General features: G+C 43.6%; 1 protein-coding gene across 1 annotated transcript in view; it reads right to left on the bottom strand.

Annotated features, from left to right (window-relative positions):
• Positions 1-3333: 3333 nt before the first annotated feature.
• The window catches only part of LOC145993746 (nose resistant to fluoxetine protein 6-like), a 79178-nt gene continuing 64797 nt past the window's right edge, over positions 3334-17714 (bottom strand). The window contains exon 13 of the mRNA XM_083129498.1: positions 3334-3546. Coding sequence (XP_082985624.1) covers positions 3404-3546 — 143 coding nt within the window. The 3' untranslated portion in view covers positions 3334-3403. The remainder of the gene's footprint in view (positions 3547-17714) is intronic.

Genomic DNA, 17714 nt, shown 5'->3' with positions numbered 1-17714 from the left:
ATTTAAACATTTCATTTAGTTTATTCCACGGGGTGGAAAACACATGTAAGCTTTTCACTTGTCCTGAACCACAAAACGATTTAGAGCAAAAAACTGAACAGTAGACGCTACTTTCTCGCATGTTCCCCATGCTTTTAACGGCTTCAACACGGCGAAGTGCAGCGCGGTGTCCTACGTGGAGTGGTTCCTGAAAATCTCACCAGATGGCATATCGGATAATTTTAATCGCGAATTGTGGGAAAAAGGACAGCTTGCTCTGCGACGACATTCATGAGCGTTTCTACATTTTAATGTCTTCATATAGGAGAAGTATTTATTTTACACGAGAGCGCTGAACTAAGCTTATATTACATTTCTTGGATCTGAAGTGACGCATGCGTCAATTGTGGGAAAAGAATTATTACTTTATTTTACTTCAGATCCAAGAAATGTAATATAAGCTTAGTTGAGCGCTCTCGTGTAAAATAAATATTTCTCCTATATGAAGAAATTAGAATGTAGAAATGCTCATGAATGTCGTCACAGAGCAAGCTGTCTTTTTTCCCCAAAATTGACGCATGCGTAGCATTCACCGCATGCGTCCACGAGACTCCTCTGCTAAGAACGTTTGGTCATGGGGATTAAAGTTTATAATCCTCACCAACGCGGTTAGTTCGCGCCACTACTACATCGATTGATTGATTTGGTCTATTTTACTTCGCTTTTCTGCCACTTTTGACTAATCGCGTAGATGAGGATAAGCGGTGATATGAGGGATTCAGAGCACAAGTGGTGTATCTCCATTCAAGACTGTTTTGAGAAAGAGGCACATTTAAAGAACTTAGTACTCTGCTTAGCTGTTGGAGCACAAAGATAGTGGTGTCTCTATGAGTAAGAATTTGAAACTTAGGACTCCCTTCTAGCACTGAAATGTTGATACTTCACAGTTCTAAATTATACATGGAACTGTATTTCCACGAAAACTGGAATTGCGTAACTTCTGTTCTGAACCCCTCGTATGATAAAACTGATGAATGGACACTCACAAACGTCCAGGCCGAGATTCTAACCCGGGAAGCCTGGCGTCGTAGTGCGCTGTGTTAACCACACCGTGGCAGGTTAATTAATACTGGACATACAGTTTAAAGCAGCAGTGAACTAAATCCGACACTCATTCTAAAAACAAAAACTATTTTCATTTTATTTACTTATTACTTTATTAACAGAAATTTGCTGTTCTGTGCGGAGCGCCATCTTGGATAATGACGTAAGTACTGTTGACGTAATTCCAACACGTGATCTTGGAAAGGTGCTCCTTCAAATCCTACTGCTCCTTTCCCGATAAACCAGCTAATGCCAGAACACTATACCCATGCGATCAATCGTGGAAGCCACCTTCCTGAAGCACTCTGTAGATGGCACTACAAGCTACAGGAAACTTATTTCGCCAACTAAAATGTAAGGGGAGACTTAAAAGGTAATATTGTTTTCAAGCTTAGATGAGGCTAAAAAAATGCGTATTGAATTTGACCTAGAGTTCACCTTATTGAATAAGAAGTGGAGGTTAGTTACGTACAAAATCCATTTCATTAATTTTGATTACATTCCTTCTCTTTACAAAATGCGCCGTTTGCAAAGTTACTACATTATTTTCAAATTCCTTGATTGTCTAGTCCTTACATTGGGGAATTATCGTTATATTATTCTACAGATTTTCTGTGAAATTCATGTATGTGCTACCTATGTCATAATTAACTGCGATTTAGACTCCTTTCTCCACATTTTGACCCACATGACTGCGACATCCTTGAAATATGAAGTTGCAAGTCGAGGATGTAGTTCGAACAATTGAAAAGATTTTGCAAGGGAATCAACGGCATATTCTAAAAATTTGACCTGGCTTACCGCAACAATTCTTATACAGCCCATCTATAGTAATTATATGTAATAGAAATAAAACATCGAAGTAAAACAAAACTAGAAGTCCGACAACTTTAAATTTTCTGGCGATGTCTATGTTTTTCATAAAATCTCCCTTTTTGGATAAAAATGGACCTAGATTTCCCTGCAGCAAGGAAAATTTTCCTTCATGTAGCAACACTGCCTCTGCCAAGCGCGGCACAGGAAGCAGGAACAAGCAGTGTTCTCCCGCCAGCGAATTTTTTTTCTAGTCAACTTGTGAATGCGGGTTCATTTCTTCTTCTCTGATTGGCTGTTGGAAAGTTACGGTGCTCTGATTGTGAGAATATCTTATTCCCTATTTTCAGCGCAAATTTGCTGCTTTCTAATCTAATCTAACCTAACCTAACGTACAGCACAAATAAGATATTCTCACAATCAGAGCTCCGTAACTTTCCAACAGCCAATCGGAGAGCAAGAAATGAACCCACATTCACAAGTTGACTGGAAAAAGAGGAAACCCGGTCATCACAAAGGTGTGATGGAGAGCGATCAGTGGCGTACGTAAACCAGTCTCTAAGTTCTTCAAATAATTTACTTAAACTCTGGCATAGAAGCTTGTTTTAATAGTTTGCATAATATATAATGAGCAATTACTCGTATATTAAAGATAAATGCATAAAAATATTTGAAAAAAGAGGGTTTACCGGCGGTAACACTGAAGGGAAGAAGAAAACAAGTGAAGACATTTATGTGTGTACATGATATGGCAACACCGTGACGCGTGTTCCTTCAGCTCTCAATACCAAACTAATTTTGCGGCAGGTATAGTCTGCCGCAAGAGTTGATGCTGTTTTCGAAGTGAACAATGCCATAATAAAGTGGCAAGAAAAAAGCCTTTGGTGTTTTTCTAAACTATTATTTACATGACTTGGACACATAGTGTACATAACTAGGGCCAAATGCTTGGTATAATTTGATATTTTAATCTAAAAGGAATATATTGCCGCTCACATGGTAGAGTGGGTAAAATAAAATAGAATTTCATTCCGCAAACCCTAAATGCAAAATCAGATCTTTGCGTCGTCGCCTTGTAATGAAGAGGTCCCGTATTTGATAACCGGCGGAGGCACATAGTGGTTCGGGCCCCACTTTAAAATGCATGTCCAGTTCCGATTTTAACTCCACTTTACTCACAGTAAGGGTACTTCGAGGCTGTACCTACAATTTAGAGTGGAATCCGAACCACTGTGTGCCTCCACCGGGTATCGAACCAGGAACATCTTGGTTATAAGCCGACGTTATTACCACTACGCCATCGGGCAGGACAGCGCTTTGGTTTAGATTGAAAAATAATCCTTACATTAAAAATAAACGTACAAAATAAATATTATACGTGGGAACAACACAAAATGGCTATACAAGCTGTTCAAATAAACACTACTTTGTGTTTGTATGTATTTATTACACTATGTACAAATATATTAAAATTATAACAAAGCATACAAGACTTATTACGAAAATATCACGCGCTAATAGTGTTCGTATGAGACTTTAAGTCGAAATTCGTGTTAGACTCGTCACACAAGTTGTTGTGGTAAATGTTGACGTTTCGCTTGTCTTTATCCACAATGGCCGATAAACTGTTCTCTTTGGATGGTTTTCTGGCTGAAAAAATACAGTATTTATTACGTAAGTTTAGAATTATAATTAATTTGTAATGTTAGATCATGGCATTGCGCATGCGTAGATGGATTAGAACGAAAGAGAAGCATAGAAAATGAGTGGTTATATTAAAAATTATTTAATACTTTTCCACGAAAAGGTGGAAATTAATCAATCTGGAAATTATTATTGTTTATATTTGCATTAAGGTTTAAATGTTTGTCAATGCACATAATTTGCATATTTCAGCCAACAAAAATTATTAGCATCTGTAGCATATATTTTTACAGACAAATGAAGTCAAACTTTGCTACATTTTTAAAGCTTCACACATGTAACACATTTCGTTAACACTTTTCATGCATTCAGACTATGCCATCATACTCGAAGTTTTTTTCATTTGTTATCAGACACCACAAAGTACTTCATAATTGTTTTTGAATTGTTGTTTTAAGTCCACTTTATGCACAGAGAGGCTAATCGGGACTGGACCTACAGTTTAAAGTGGAATCCGAACCACTGTGCCATGTGCCTCCACCGGGTATCGAACCCGGTACCCCTTCATTACAAGGCAACAACGCTACCACTGCGCAATCGGGGAGGCCCGGTACTTCATAATTATATGAAATCACTTGCTTATTAATATTTTAATAAAATCACATGTCTAGAACCTTACATTTGTGTCTGAATGTCACACACGTAACTCTGGAATGTCCAAATATAAATTTTACAGTAAATGTGTTTAAATATTACCACAGATAAATATATACAGATATACATCATTCGTTGACCTGTGCGTAATGTCTAGCCTGAGCAAAAAGTGCGAGTGGCTCCTCTCAGCGGTCGATGCTGGAACTTCTTGCAGACTGTAATTTAAAGCGCAAAAGGTTTGCTGCTTGAGTACCATATCTGCTTACAATACGTTTATCTGTGATATGACTGACCATACATGATCTTGCATATGAAAATTAGATCACATGGGATTGCGATATATTTGTTTAGTTACTGGACGACAATTGTACGTAGCGAGACCACTAATAAAGATGTTGTTACACAAAATGTTAGTAACATATTATTTTCTGAAATACTGAAATTCGATTAGTAATAGTACGTATAATATAAATAATAAAGTTTCGTCTCCCAATATGGTAAAACACTCGGGACATTTATTTCGGAAACAATTTTGTATCGGCTCCCCAAAGATTTCATCACTTAGACACAACTAAGATTCGCCCTTCTTGCAACTCTAGGTATGAGCCTTGAGGGGGGAGGGAGGTTATCGGCTATCTTCGCACAGAACCTTAATCTGAACAAAACTTTGGATCTTATAGTCAGTCGTCGTCCATCATCAAAACGGCAGCTCACAAAATCAGAAAAACCAATGAATGATAATTATTTCTCTTGTTAAATTAGCCACATTAACCTAATTTTCTCCATCGTAAAACGAAAATGTTATCAGTCGTATTTTGTAATAGTTGTCAGAACCGTTCAAACTAAAATGAAGGAAACATTTATAGAATTTTCTCACAACGTGAAATTTGCTGGTTTTAATATTAAAGATCTTTCTCAACTTATTGTAGGAGACAGACATAATACAGTAAAAATGGATAATTTTAGTTTACATATTGTGTCATGTTTGTGCAGCAGTGTTACTTACATCTATCCTGGAAAATGTATTCCTAATAAGGACAACCTTACATTTGTTTCTTGGAATTGCTGTTTACATTATATATTTATGGTGCATATATTTAAGTAATGCACCTTTTGCTAGTTTTTAGGGCATACATATAATATATATAAGCAATATAAATTACTAAAACGCAAATATACTAGTAGAGGAAGTGCCCGGGTTGAACGTCCTCTTGTGGTGAGCTGAAGTGGTGAGCAGTGTTGCCAACTCCTCACTCGAAAAAATCACCAAGGTTTTTGTTTTTGGGTCTAACCTAACCTAAAGCAAGGAGCTGGCAACCTTGCTTGAGGTATTTTTTTGCAGTGTTGCCAACTCCTCACTCGAAAAAATCACCAAGGTTTTTTTTTTGGGTCTAACCTAGCCTAAAAGCAAGGAGCTGTCAACCTTGCTTGAGGCTTGCCTTACAGTGCATAAAGCAAGGTTGCCAACCTACTGGTATTTTTGCCATAGCCTTTTACAAGAAAAAAAAAAGAGAAAGGGAAGAGTTAAACAACCGACAGCTTACCCACAGCCTTTTTTGCTCTAACCTAACCTAAAGCAAGGAGCTGGCAACTTTGCTTGTGCAATCAACCCGGTTGACCGCCCCTCAAGTGGAGATCAGTGTTGCCAACTCCTCACTCGAAAAAAAAATCACCAAGGTTTTTTTGCTCTAACCTAACCTAAAGCAAGGAGCTGACAATTTTGCTTGTGCAATCAACCCGGTTGACCGCCCTCAAGTAAAAATCAGCGTTGCCAACTCCTCACTCGAAAAAAAAATCACCATGGTTTTTTTTTTTGGTCTAACCTAGCCTAAAGCAAGGAGCTGACAACTTTGCTTGAGGCTTGCCTTACAGCGCATAAAGCAATTTTTGCCAACCTGCACACACTAAACAAGGAGAGCCGACAACAAATATGTACTGCCGTAAAAGAAAGAGAGATGGGTGGATGGTAATATAGTATGTGTGTGCGTGTGCGCGTATAATATGTAGCATTATTAACTAGAGTGTGTTGGCAATTTACTTACAACTAAAAAAAAAAATAGAGATGCCAACTTTGCTGTAAGATGAAAAAAGAGAGAGAGATTTATGGCTGGCAAGAGTAATGAGCGAATGCGCCATATCGTAATTTTCCAACTCCGTATATCGTGACCTTTGTAAACCTCTCTCGGGGGGAATATTGTAACACAAACAAACAAACAAAATAATAATGGTTGTTTTTAGGATGCCTGGCCCCTATAACCTCGCCAGGGTGCGTGGTGCCCAACCAAAAATGTAAAAGTTTTCTAACGGCTGCGGTTATAGATTACCGCACCTCTGTAGAGTTTCACGTGTTTTTTTTCTCAAACTTCTTATATATTTTTTTAATTTTTTTTACAGGGTTTATTAAAATACATATTTGAGGAAAACAACGCCACCCATATATAAATAAACCCCTCAAACTAACACTAATTAGAATTAGCCTGCAAAATTTTTCTCGTAAGATATTTTTTTGTAAACACTCTACTACCAACAGATCACATATAAATAAACATACCCCCCAAAAAAATGCAATCTGAGAAAAGTTGCCCTGTGTGCAAGATAACCATATCAAGCGCACATTTTGCAAGACATTGTCGTACCTGCACACCTGGTAAGCGTATAACCGCTAAAAAACCATGTCCCAGGTGCGGTATACCTATTACCATTAATAATTTGAAGAGGCATATAACATCATGCAAAGTTGTCGTCGGAGCACCTGTTCCCCAACCGTCGACCAGCTCGACCAAGAGGAAAGCGGAAGCCGACTCGCCACCATCCGCCAAACGCGTCAAGTCTGTGGCGAAAGCGAACCAGTCTGCTTTCCAGCGGTTGTTAGAAGATTTTGTCATCACTTCGGAGGGCTCATGCGACGTGCGTAGCTTTTTGGAGGAGAAGCGAGCAGAGATTATTTCCATCCTCGGTGATACGCTTGCAACGCACTCCACCAAATTCTACGCATCGCTACGTTGCCAGTACAAGAAGCCGTCCGATGAAATTTACAGCTTCTGCCACAACACCAAGGCGAAGACGCTGCATCTGGCGGATGTCGACAACCTCGAGGTCATCTACAACCAGTTTGCCGATGAGCTGGTGGCAAAACAGGAGGAACACCAAGCTAAAGGCTCGGGGGGTTCGCTGTGTGGCGAGCCTCACGAACTGTGCGTCAAACTTTGTAAGTTCATACCTCTCTCCGCCTCCAGCTACGTCCCCTTACCACCTACCATTGCGGCAAAAAAGGCCGTCCTGAACATTCAGAACAGTGACGCCAAGTGCTTTGTATGGTGTGTTCTGGCAGCGTTGCACCCAGTTGAGCCAAAAAATAATCCAAAACGTGTTGGCCACTACCTACCCTATGAGGCAGAGCTGGAAGTTGCCATGGCTGGGATCGACTACCCGGTAGAGGTCCCGGACATTCGAAAGTTCGAGGCTCGTACGCGGTTGGCTATCAACGTTTACGGTCTCACTGACGAAAATGTGGTGTACCCCATCCGGGTGAGCGACGTAAACGTTGATGGTGCGAAGGAAATTCACCTTCTGCTCATCAAGGACGAGACCCATCACCACTACACTCTTATCCGTTACCTCTCCCGGTTGGTGTCGAGCCAACAGAGCAAAGACAAAACCCACGTCGAGGTGTGTTGCAGGTGCTTGTCAATATTTCATAATCGAGAACAGCAGGATTATCAGCGCATCAGAGGCCCCAACATCGCTGCAGAGAAGCTTGCCAGCCACAAGATCTACTGCAATGCCAACGAGCCGGGTGTGGCAGTCTTGCCCAAACCTGGCACTGTGGAGCGTTTCCACATGCACGGTGCCATGGTAGAGCATCCCGCTATCATCATCGCGGATTTCGAAGCCTTCCTCAAACCCCTGTCCACTTGCGATCCTGACCCCGAAGTTTCTTCCACCACCCCTTACCAACTCCACGAGGCCTCGAGTTATGCCTACGTTGTGGTGCGACGAGACCAGCACATCGCCCCCGAGCCCTACGTGTACCGTGGTCCCGACGCAGCCAAACACTTCCTCGAGAGGATGGTTGTCGAGGCCATCGAGATAGGGAAGGTACTGTTGGCCCCCAAGTCTATGCCCCCACTGTCCCCCGACGATCAGCGTAGACACGACGAGGCCATCACTTGCCCTGTCTGCGTCAAGGAGTACATCGCCAACAACCGTAAAGTCCAACACCACGATCACTTTACCGGTAGATATGTTGGTCCATGGTGCAACGGATGCAACCTCATGGCCCGGGACCCTCGATTTATCCCGATCTTCTTCCACAATGGCTCGGGGTACGACTTCCACTACCTGATCAGGCATCTTGGATACGACAACAAGGGAATCAACGTTCTTGCCCAGAACGAGGAGCGTTACATCAGTGTGAGCAAACGAGTGTCGATCCCAGGATCACACTCTACCGTCGAACTTCGCTTCCTCGACTCCCTGAGGTTCCTCCCGGCCAGCCTCGATGCTCTCGCAGGGAAGCTTAGCGACGAGCAAATGCTCATCACCTCCGGAAACTTTCCGCACTTGGACGCCGGCCTCTTCAAGCGTAAGGGGGTCTATCCCTACGAATATATTACAGACCCTTCCAAGTTCGCAGAGACGTCGCTACCCCCCCCCCCAGGCGAAGTTCTACAGTCAGCTGCGAGGCTCGAACATCACCGAGGATGACTATCACCATGCCCAGTCCATGTGGCACAAGCTGGGCTGTCGAACTCTCGGGGACTACCACGACGCCTACCTCAGACTTGATGTGACGCTCCTCGCCGACGTGTTCCAGACGTTCCGTGCGACCGCCATGAAGATCTACCAGCTGGACCCTGCCTACTTCTATAGTCTCCCCGGACTGGCGTGGTCAGCCATGTTTCTGGTGACGAAGATCGAGCTGGAGCTTCTTTCGGACGTGGACATGATGCTGTTTGTGGAACGTGCCGTGCGGGGTGGAATGGTCCAGGTGTCGCAGCGACACTCGCGCGCCAACAATCACCACATGGCCACCGGTTACGAGCCCTCACAGCCGTCCAGCTATATTATGTACACGGACGTCAATAACCTCTACGGGCACTCCATGATGCAGTCACTCCCCTTTAGAGGCTTCGAGTGGGCTGACCCTTCCAACTTCGACGTCGAAAGCTTCGACGATTCGGAACATGGGTTCTTCGCCGAGGTGGACCTTGCGTTCTCCGAGAAGCTGCAGGATTTGTTCAGCGATCTCCCCCCTGCACCCGAGTTCAAGTGTCCACCCGATTCCAACCAGAAGAAGCTCGTCATGGATTTCGAGCCCAAGAAGAATTACGTCCTACACTACCAGAATCTCCGGTGGTTGATGCAGCGAGGGGTCGCAGTCCGCGCAGTTCACCGCATCCTCAAGTTCGAGCATTCTCTGTGGTTGCGTCCATATATTGAAGTCAACACCAAACACCGCACCGCAGCCACGTCCGAGCTCGATAAGGATTTCTTCAAGCTTATGAACAATGCGGTGTTTGGCAAAACTATGGAGAATGTACGGAATCGCATGGACATAAAATTGGTAACGAGGAAAGCACAATGTCGCAGGCTCGTAGCAAACCCGTTATTCAAATCGAGGACCATTTATAACGAACAGCTTGCTCTGGTGCATATGAGGAAGAGTGAGGTGAGGCTCGACAAGCCAATTTATGTTGGTGCCTCAGTATTAGACCTGAGCAAGCTGCACATGTTTCAAACATATTATGGGGTACTACGCCAGCACTATAACGACAATATTAGCCTACTCTACACGGACACGGACAGCTTGGTGTACCACGTTCGCACGGACGATGCGTACGGGGATATAGCCACAGCCCCATCTTTGGTTAACCTCTTCGACACCTCGGGCTATACCCAGCCGAACCAGTACGGCATCCTGCCCCGAAACAAAAAAGTGCCTGGCAAACTCAAAGACGAGAAGGACGGTGATGTAATTCTCGAGTTTGCAGGTCTTCGCGCCAAGGCCTATGCCATCAAAGCCGAGGGCAGCGTTACCAAGAAGGCCAAGGGTGTCGGCAGACAGGTGGTTCGGGAGCATCTCGCATTCGAGGACTTTGTCGATTGCCTCAAGACCAGGTCGTCGGTTCTAAGAGAAGAACAGCGCATCCAGAGCGTCGACCATATCATCACCACAAACAAAGTTAGAAAAATTGCCCTGGATCCCAACGACGATAAGAGGTGCGTCCTCGAGTGTGGTATTCACACATTGCCGTGGGGGCACTATCGCTTAGCAGAAAGCAAAACCTGCAACATATGTCCATCTTCAACAGAAGATTCATAAAAACAAAACAAAACAAAAAAAAAAAAACACTTTGACTGTCATTACAAAAAAAAAAAAACTATGACCGTATTCTTAAATAACCAGCATGCCTATGAATTTGTTCGGTTTCAAAAAACAGATCATTATGGAAACCATACCAGATCATGAAGTCTTACCTTCCGTGTTACCTAAACTCAACGGTCTGTTGATCATTCACCTCAACAGCATTTGGACGAAACTGAATGACGATGTGGGCAAGATGTTTTATGTTTTTAATAACAATTTAGATTTCTACGAAATTCCGATCGACGGGAAACTTCAAATCACCGTGAATCCGGAGAACGCAGGCGAAATCAAAATTTCTACCGGCAAGAACATTTTTCGAATTAAGCACGACAAGATGCTTTCTAACATTACGTACGATGTTTCCGCAGGAGATTATCTTTACATGGAACTCCTCGGAGATTACGACAAACTTATTCCTCTCTTCGTAGAATTACGAATCGTCTATCCTATTATAAATAACCGTTAACCAAAAATGCCTAACGACATTTTCGGCAACACCAAGCGTGTAGACCATGCAGAAGAGATTCTCATGTTGGACATTCGAGTTAAGAAGTTGAGGACCGATTTGATCGCTTTGCAGGAAACCTTAAACAAAAGTTTAGAGTCGGAAATCGCTACGCTCCAAACGCAATGTCTCGACCCCATTCTGAAAATCGATTCCGAACTGAAAACGCTCATAAAAAATTATGTAGACGTACCTTCTTACGACAGCGTTCAAAATATACAGTTGAGCGTGGATTCGCTTCAAAATGATTTGGCCAAATTACAGCAATTTCAATCGAAAAATGAAGATTTGGAAAAATTGAAACTCGAAATCGAAGAACGAACTTCCGCAATAGAAAAGAATTTCTCTGAACTTCAAACCGTCGTGAACGATATAGACGCAGAACGCTTGCATGTCGTCGTTTCCAAATTACAAGAAGAATTCACCGCCACGTTGGAAGAAATTAAATCCAAGTTGCAGACTTTGGAAGATACCATGACGAACCTACCATCGTCGGACGAACTGCAGGTCATCGGTAAAAGCGTCGCGAACATAAAAATTCAATTGGAGGCCTATCAAGATTTCGAACACATTCAAACCACCATCGCCACGCTTCAGGCGTCCTTGGAATTGATCAACGAAGAAATTAAAAATATTCACGCTGAAGCGAGAGCGTTGACGAGCATTCAAGACACGTTAAGCACGGTTCAGCAGAAGATCGAATATTTAGAAAATTTGAACGTCGAAACGAATCTCGCTCATTTTCATCACGTACTCGACAACATACAGGGTGACTTGGAATCGTTACGGACGAGCGTACCTTCGAGCGAAGATTTGGAAAAATTGAAAACGGCGGTGACGGCACTATCCGATTCGAGCGACATCAAAAGTTCATTGAGCGATCTCGAGAGTAAAGTGGCCAATCTCCCCACCTCCAAAGAATTGCACGTTTTGAAAAGAAACATATCTCGAATGCTGAAACGACTAGAAACGGAAACGGCGAACGTGGAACAGATTCGAGACGAAATCAGTTCGCTGGTGTCGACGCTGCCCACTTCGCAGAGCGTCGCCGACCTTCACATGCAGTTTACAGAGATGCGAAGCATCGTGAACGATCTTACCGAGAAGAGCTCGAAATTGAATCAAGTCGAGAACCTTCAGAACATCGTCGTCAACATCAGAGATCAAGTTGGAGTGCTGGAATCCACGCAGGAATCGACGCTGACCTCTTTCGGTGCCAAGTTGCAAGAACTCAACGAAAACTACAAGCAGTTGAACGTGGAAGTGAAAATCAAACCGTCGTTTTCTGCCGTAACGGATACCATAGTCGAGCATCTGCTGCCCATCGAAAATAAACTCGGACAAGTTCACAGTAATCTGCTCGGCGTCGACACTAAATTCGCTAAACTGCATTCTCTGCAAGCCATCGAAATCAACAGCGTACCCAATCAACAGAGAATCTCCACGTTCGTCGAAGGTAACAAACTGTACATGTTGCATCCTTATCATCCGTACTACAAGTTTCTCCTCGATGGCACGATTCAGATAAACGAATTTTCGTACTGGTCTCACGGCAGAAAAGCTAGCGTTCCCACCATGACTTTGATATCGAATCGTGGTGTCCAGAAAGCAGGAAACATTCCTCTGGCACGTTGGAACGAAACGCGCAACATATATGAAATACACGAAGACGAAGATCTCACCGTTTTCGACGTGAGTGCCGGCGATAAGCTGATCATTCAAAACACGAGCGAAGTACCACCCTCTTTGAATCCCATCACGCTGGTGCTTCTCTTAAAACGTAATCTCTAAACAAAAAAATGTCTAGGCAGGCCATCGTCGAAGAATTGCATAAACCTGCACGCCGCAACTACGAACGTTTGGCTGTGGTAACCAAGGGCATCGACGACCTCTGGCAAAGCGACCTCGTGGAGATGAGTAGCGGCAATTTGAAAAACGTACATAAATTGAACAAGGGCAACAAGTACCTTCTCACCGTCATAGACACGTTTTCGAAATTCGCATGGGCTCTACCTTTGAAGGTGAAAACAGGAACATGCGTCACGGAAGCATTCAAATTAATTTTTCGCAAAAGCTGTGGCAGACGACCACGGTTTCTGCAAACGGACAACGGTAAAGAATTTTACAACGCCGTATTCCAAAAATTTATTCAAAAACATGGCATTCGACATTATTCGAGCTTCAGTCACATCAAAGCCAGCATCGTGGAAAGATTCAATCGAACCTTGAAAACACACATGTGGAAACGATTCACGCTTCGGGGAAATTACAAATGGGTCGACATCCTGCCGGAACTCGTCGACACCTATAATGATACAGTACACAGAACAATAGGCATGAAGCCAGCTGACGTTACCAAATCCGACGAGCAGCGTTTAATTTCTACCGTTTACTGTCCAAAGTACACTCCCACGACAAAAAAAGCTAAATACAAAATTGGAGACCAGGTGAGGATCAGCAAATTCAAACGCACCTTCGAGAAGGGATTCACAAAAAATTGGAGCACGGAACTTTTTACGGTGGTTCGAGTTCTACCCGGAAACCAACACACGTATATAATAAAAGATAGTAGCGGCGAGATTTTGAAAGGAAGATTTTACGAAAAGGAACTCTCTAAAACAAAACACCCCGACACGTACCTCATCGAGAAAGTATTGCGTAGGAAAGGTGACAAACTGTTTGTCAAATGGCTGGGACTTCCGGAAAAGAGTTGGATCGACGCGGACGAAGTGATCTTGTGAGTACGTGGAACGTGGTGAAGCGTCTACCGGATCCGGAAAGTCAAACGAAGAAAAAGAACGGCGAGTTGCTTCCCGACAGCATCCGCTGTCTGATCGTAGGTCCTTCGGGGTGTGGGAAAACGACACTGCTCGTGGACAATTTTCTCCTCGCACCGAATTGGTTAAATTGGAAGAACAGACACCTGTACGTGTTCTCGAAAAGTTTGGAGCAATCCAAATACCAGCAACTGATGAAACTGTACGATGGTCTGGACATTGCAACATTCGCCTCGGAAATAAAACCACTCGACGATTGTCGTGAAAATTCAGTCGTCGTGTTGGACGACGCCATCCTGGAAAATCAAAATGAAATTCGCAACTTTTTCACGCAAGGTCGTCACAAAGGAATGGATTGTTTTTACCTAGCTCAAACGTTTTCCAAAATTCCAAAACAGTTAGTGCGCGACAACGCCAATTTCATATGTTTGTTTCGTCAAGATCACACCAACCTCAAGCACGCGCACGATGACTACGTAGGCGGAGACATGAACTACAATCAATTTTCGGAAGGCTGCTCTACTTGCTGGAACGGTGACGATTTCGGATTTGTGACGATCGACATGACGAGGAAACCCAACGACGGAAAATACAGAAACAAAATCAACGACTTTCTAAACGTTGCAACGTTGTGAGAAACGACGTATATAAATAACGTCATGACGAAACGAAAAATCGAGGACGAAAATCTCAAGCTTCGCGATTACCTCGCGAAACGCTTCAAAGGTTGGAAATCCGAGAATCGCGGATTCTACGAAGAGAAGAAACGTCAGGATCAACCCGTGATCGATGCCATCAGCAGTCTAGGTAAAGAAATTAAAAGTGTCACGGAACAAAATAAAAATTTGATTAATGAACTCGTACCGCTCGCAGCTAAAAGTTACGCCGTACCCACGCCCATTTCGAGCATTCCTTCGACGCCGTTCGAACTGAAGGATGCACCGGCACGACGTCGAGCCATAGTTAGCACGTCGTCGTCTTCGGATAAAATCGAGTTGGGACCTTTGGCACGAGACTACCTGAGCACGGGGAAATTCGACAAGGATGAAGTGTTCGGATTGTATCCCAGCATGGAAACCAGCGAAGGCGGCGGTGTGGTGTGGAAGATTGGGAAATCGAAGGTGACCTTCGAAGGCAACGACATGAAAGTCAATTTAGGCGACAAGGATAGTTGGAACAGGTATCCGGGTACGGTGGGACTGTGGGAACTCGTCGCCAAAAAGCAGCCGAAAGATTACACCGACGAAGATTACCAAAGTTACAAGGAAATTCTGATCATGACGGATGCCTTGTACCAGAACAACGACGCCTCGCAGAATAGGGTGAAATCGAGCAGCGGCGAGAAGTACAGGAATCTCATCAAACCGATTTGGAACCAGGTCAAAACAGGCAGCGGCGTCAAACGCTACAACACGTTACCCAAAGAATTCGTTTGGGTGGACGACGTGAGGAAGCTCGTGGACCGATTGTTGGTGATAGCCGGCGAAGAGAATGCAGGCAACCGCAATTTCTACAACGAGAAGGTTGGCATCGTGGACATGATCAGCACGAAACTTTCCAACTTCATCGTGAACGACGACAAGGGCATAGGTTACCTCATCAAAATCATCAACACGCTGCCTCCGAAATTCTGGAACGTGGCCGAAGGAAAGGGACTCGTAAACGACATCATCAACAAGTTACCTTTCGAGATGCATCTACCTGGCTACCAGTACTGCGGACCGGGCACCAAACTCGAGAAAAGATTGGAGAGAGGAGACAAGGGTGTGAATCCGTTGGACGCCGCATGCAAAGATCACGACATCGCCTACAACACCACGCAGACGGATCTGGACGCACGTCACGAAGCAGACAGAAAGTTAGAGCATGCAGCTTTCGAAAGGTTCGTGAGCAGAGACGCATCGCTGGGTGAACGGGTCGCCGCACTAGGCACCACCATCGCCATGAACACGAAACAAAAATTGGGTTGGGGTATATAAATAACATACAGTAAAAAAAACAACATGGCTTGCATAACCGATTTGCCGCACGAGCTACTATCTAAAATATTCAAGAAAGTAGTTAACGGAGATGTTAATAAACTTGTAAGCATGGCAAAAACGATGCCGGAATTTCGCATCCCTTGTGAAATGGTTCTCAAGGACCTTCTTCGGGAGATCAGCGGCCTGAGGTGCGATGATCTCAACATTCTGCTTTCGGCTGCAGGGGAAAAATTAAACGATAGGTCGGACGAACTGTACGAGGCGATGCAGGGAAGAAGACAGTATACTGATGATTGGTACAAGTCTATGCAGGAGAAGGATGATATCACTACGCACATCCTCGCGTTTTCCGAAGCACGAACTTTCTTCCTCTGTTAAAAAAATAATAATATATATACGTGCCAAAAAAAAAAAAAACTTGATATATAAATAACACACATCGTGAAAAAAAAATAATCTTCGGTATATATAAATAACACACATCGTGAAAAAAAAGCAATTAAATTTCTCTCTAACACTCTGAAATTTTTTTTGATATGACGACCGAAAAAATAAGTGATCTCCAAGCATTAAAACAAATGCTAAATTTGTCAGTCGAGTATGTAAAAATTCAGGAATTGGAAGTCGACAAACCTTACACGATAACTTCCGGTTCAATCGTTTCTACCCAGTATGGTCCCAAGGTACGCCTGTTGCTCAACGCACAATACAGTCTATTTTTACCAGATCGATACGCTAACATGTTATCCGACGAGAAGCTATCTATTTTAATCGAGAACAAAACTCAAATCGTGTACAAGGGGACAAAGGAACTTCTTGGCAAGAAAACGAAGCACGTAATAGAATTTGTGTAACGACTGCGAGGCCTTGAAAATATATAAATAACATACCGTAAAAAAACTACACAAGAAAAAATCTCAGAATATATATATAAATAACATACCGTGAAAATAACACATAGAGCATCAACATGAAGCCCAAGGGTGTCGTGTACCAGATACCATACTCCAATCTAAAAAATCTAGGTGCCCTCGATGGGTTACTCACCAAGAAACAACGCGAGAAGAAACGTTCTTGCTTGTCGAAAGGACACGGAATGAAATTGCTGCTCAGCACACCTCAATTGAAAAGATTGCAGCGTTCGCGGAAACAGCAAAAGATCGGAGGCTTCATATTCAGCATCCCGGCCATCCTGGCAGCATTGGGGGCCGTTGGAAGTTTGGCCGGCGGAAGCGCCGCCATCGCGAAAACCGTCATCGACTCGAAGAAGAACAAGGCCGAGTTGGAAGAACAGAAACGTCACAACCTGGCCATGGAGAAGAAAGGGAAGGGCGTGATGAAGAAGTTTAAAAAAAAGAAACAGAAGCACTCACCAACCGAGACATTGAATCTCTGATCGAACCGTTACAAATCAAACACTTCAGAGGAGTTTTCATGTCCGACTCGCTACCTTCAAGCGTCAAAAGAAGAGAATGCGGAGTAGTCAACTTGGACGGTCAAGAAAATCCAGGCACGCATTGGATATGTTACCACAAAAATGATGATAAAGCATTCGTTTTCGATTCTTTCGGAGGTGTTCCACCTACAAATTTAATTCATTATCTGAAGACGAACAAAACCTCCATATACTACAACGACGAACGCATTCAAGATTTCGGAGACGTGAACTGCGGTCATCTCTGCCTCTCCGTGCTCGCGTTTCTCTCTAAAATAAATAACCCTACGATCGAGGATTTCCAGAAAGCATTGTGGAACCTCAAACAGCATCACTAGGATGGGCGTGTTCCATCTCACGAGCGAATCTTCAATCTTGAAACTCACGCTGCACGACGGCATCGTCTATCCTAAATCCGTGGCTCTGCGTGCATTCTACAGCATGTACCTCA

This window comes from Lepisma saccharinum, chromosome 10 (genome assembly GCF_977018435.1).
Source record: "Lepisma saccharinum chromosome 10, izLepSacc3.1, whole genome shotgun sequence".
Taxonomy (NCBI): domain Eukaryota; kingdom Metazoa; phylum Arthropoda; class Insecta; order Zygentoma; family Lepismatidae; genus Lepisma; species Lepisma saccharinum.
This window is presented reverse-complemented; position numbering and strand designations above follow the sequence as displayed.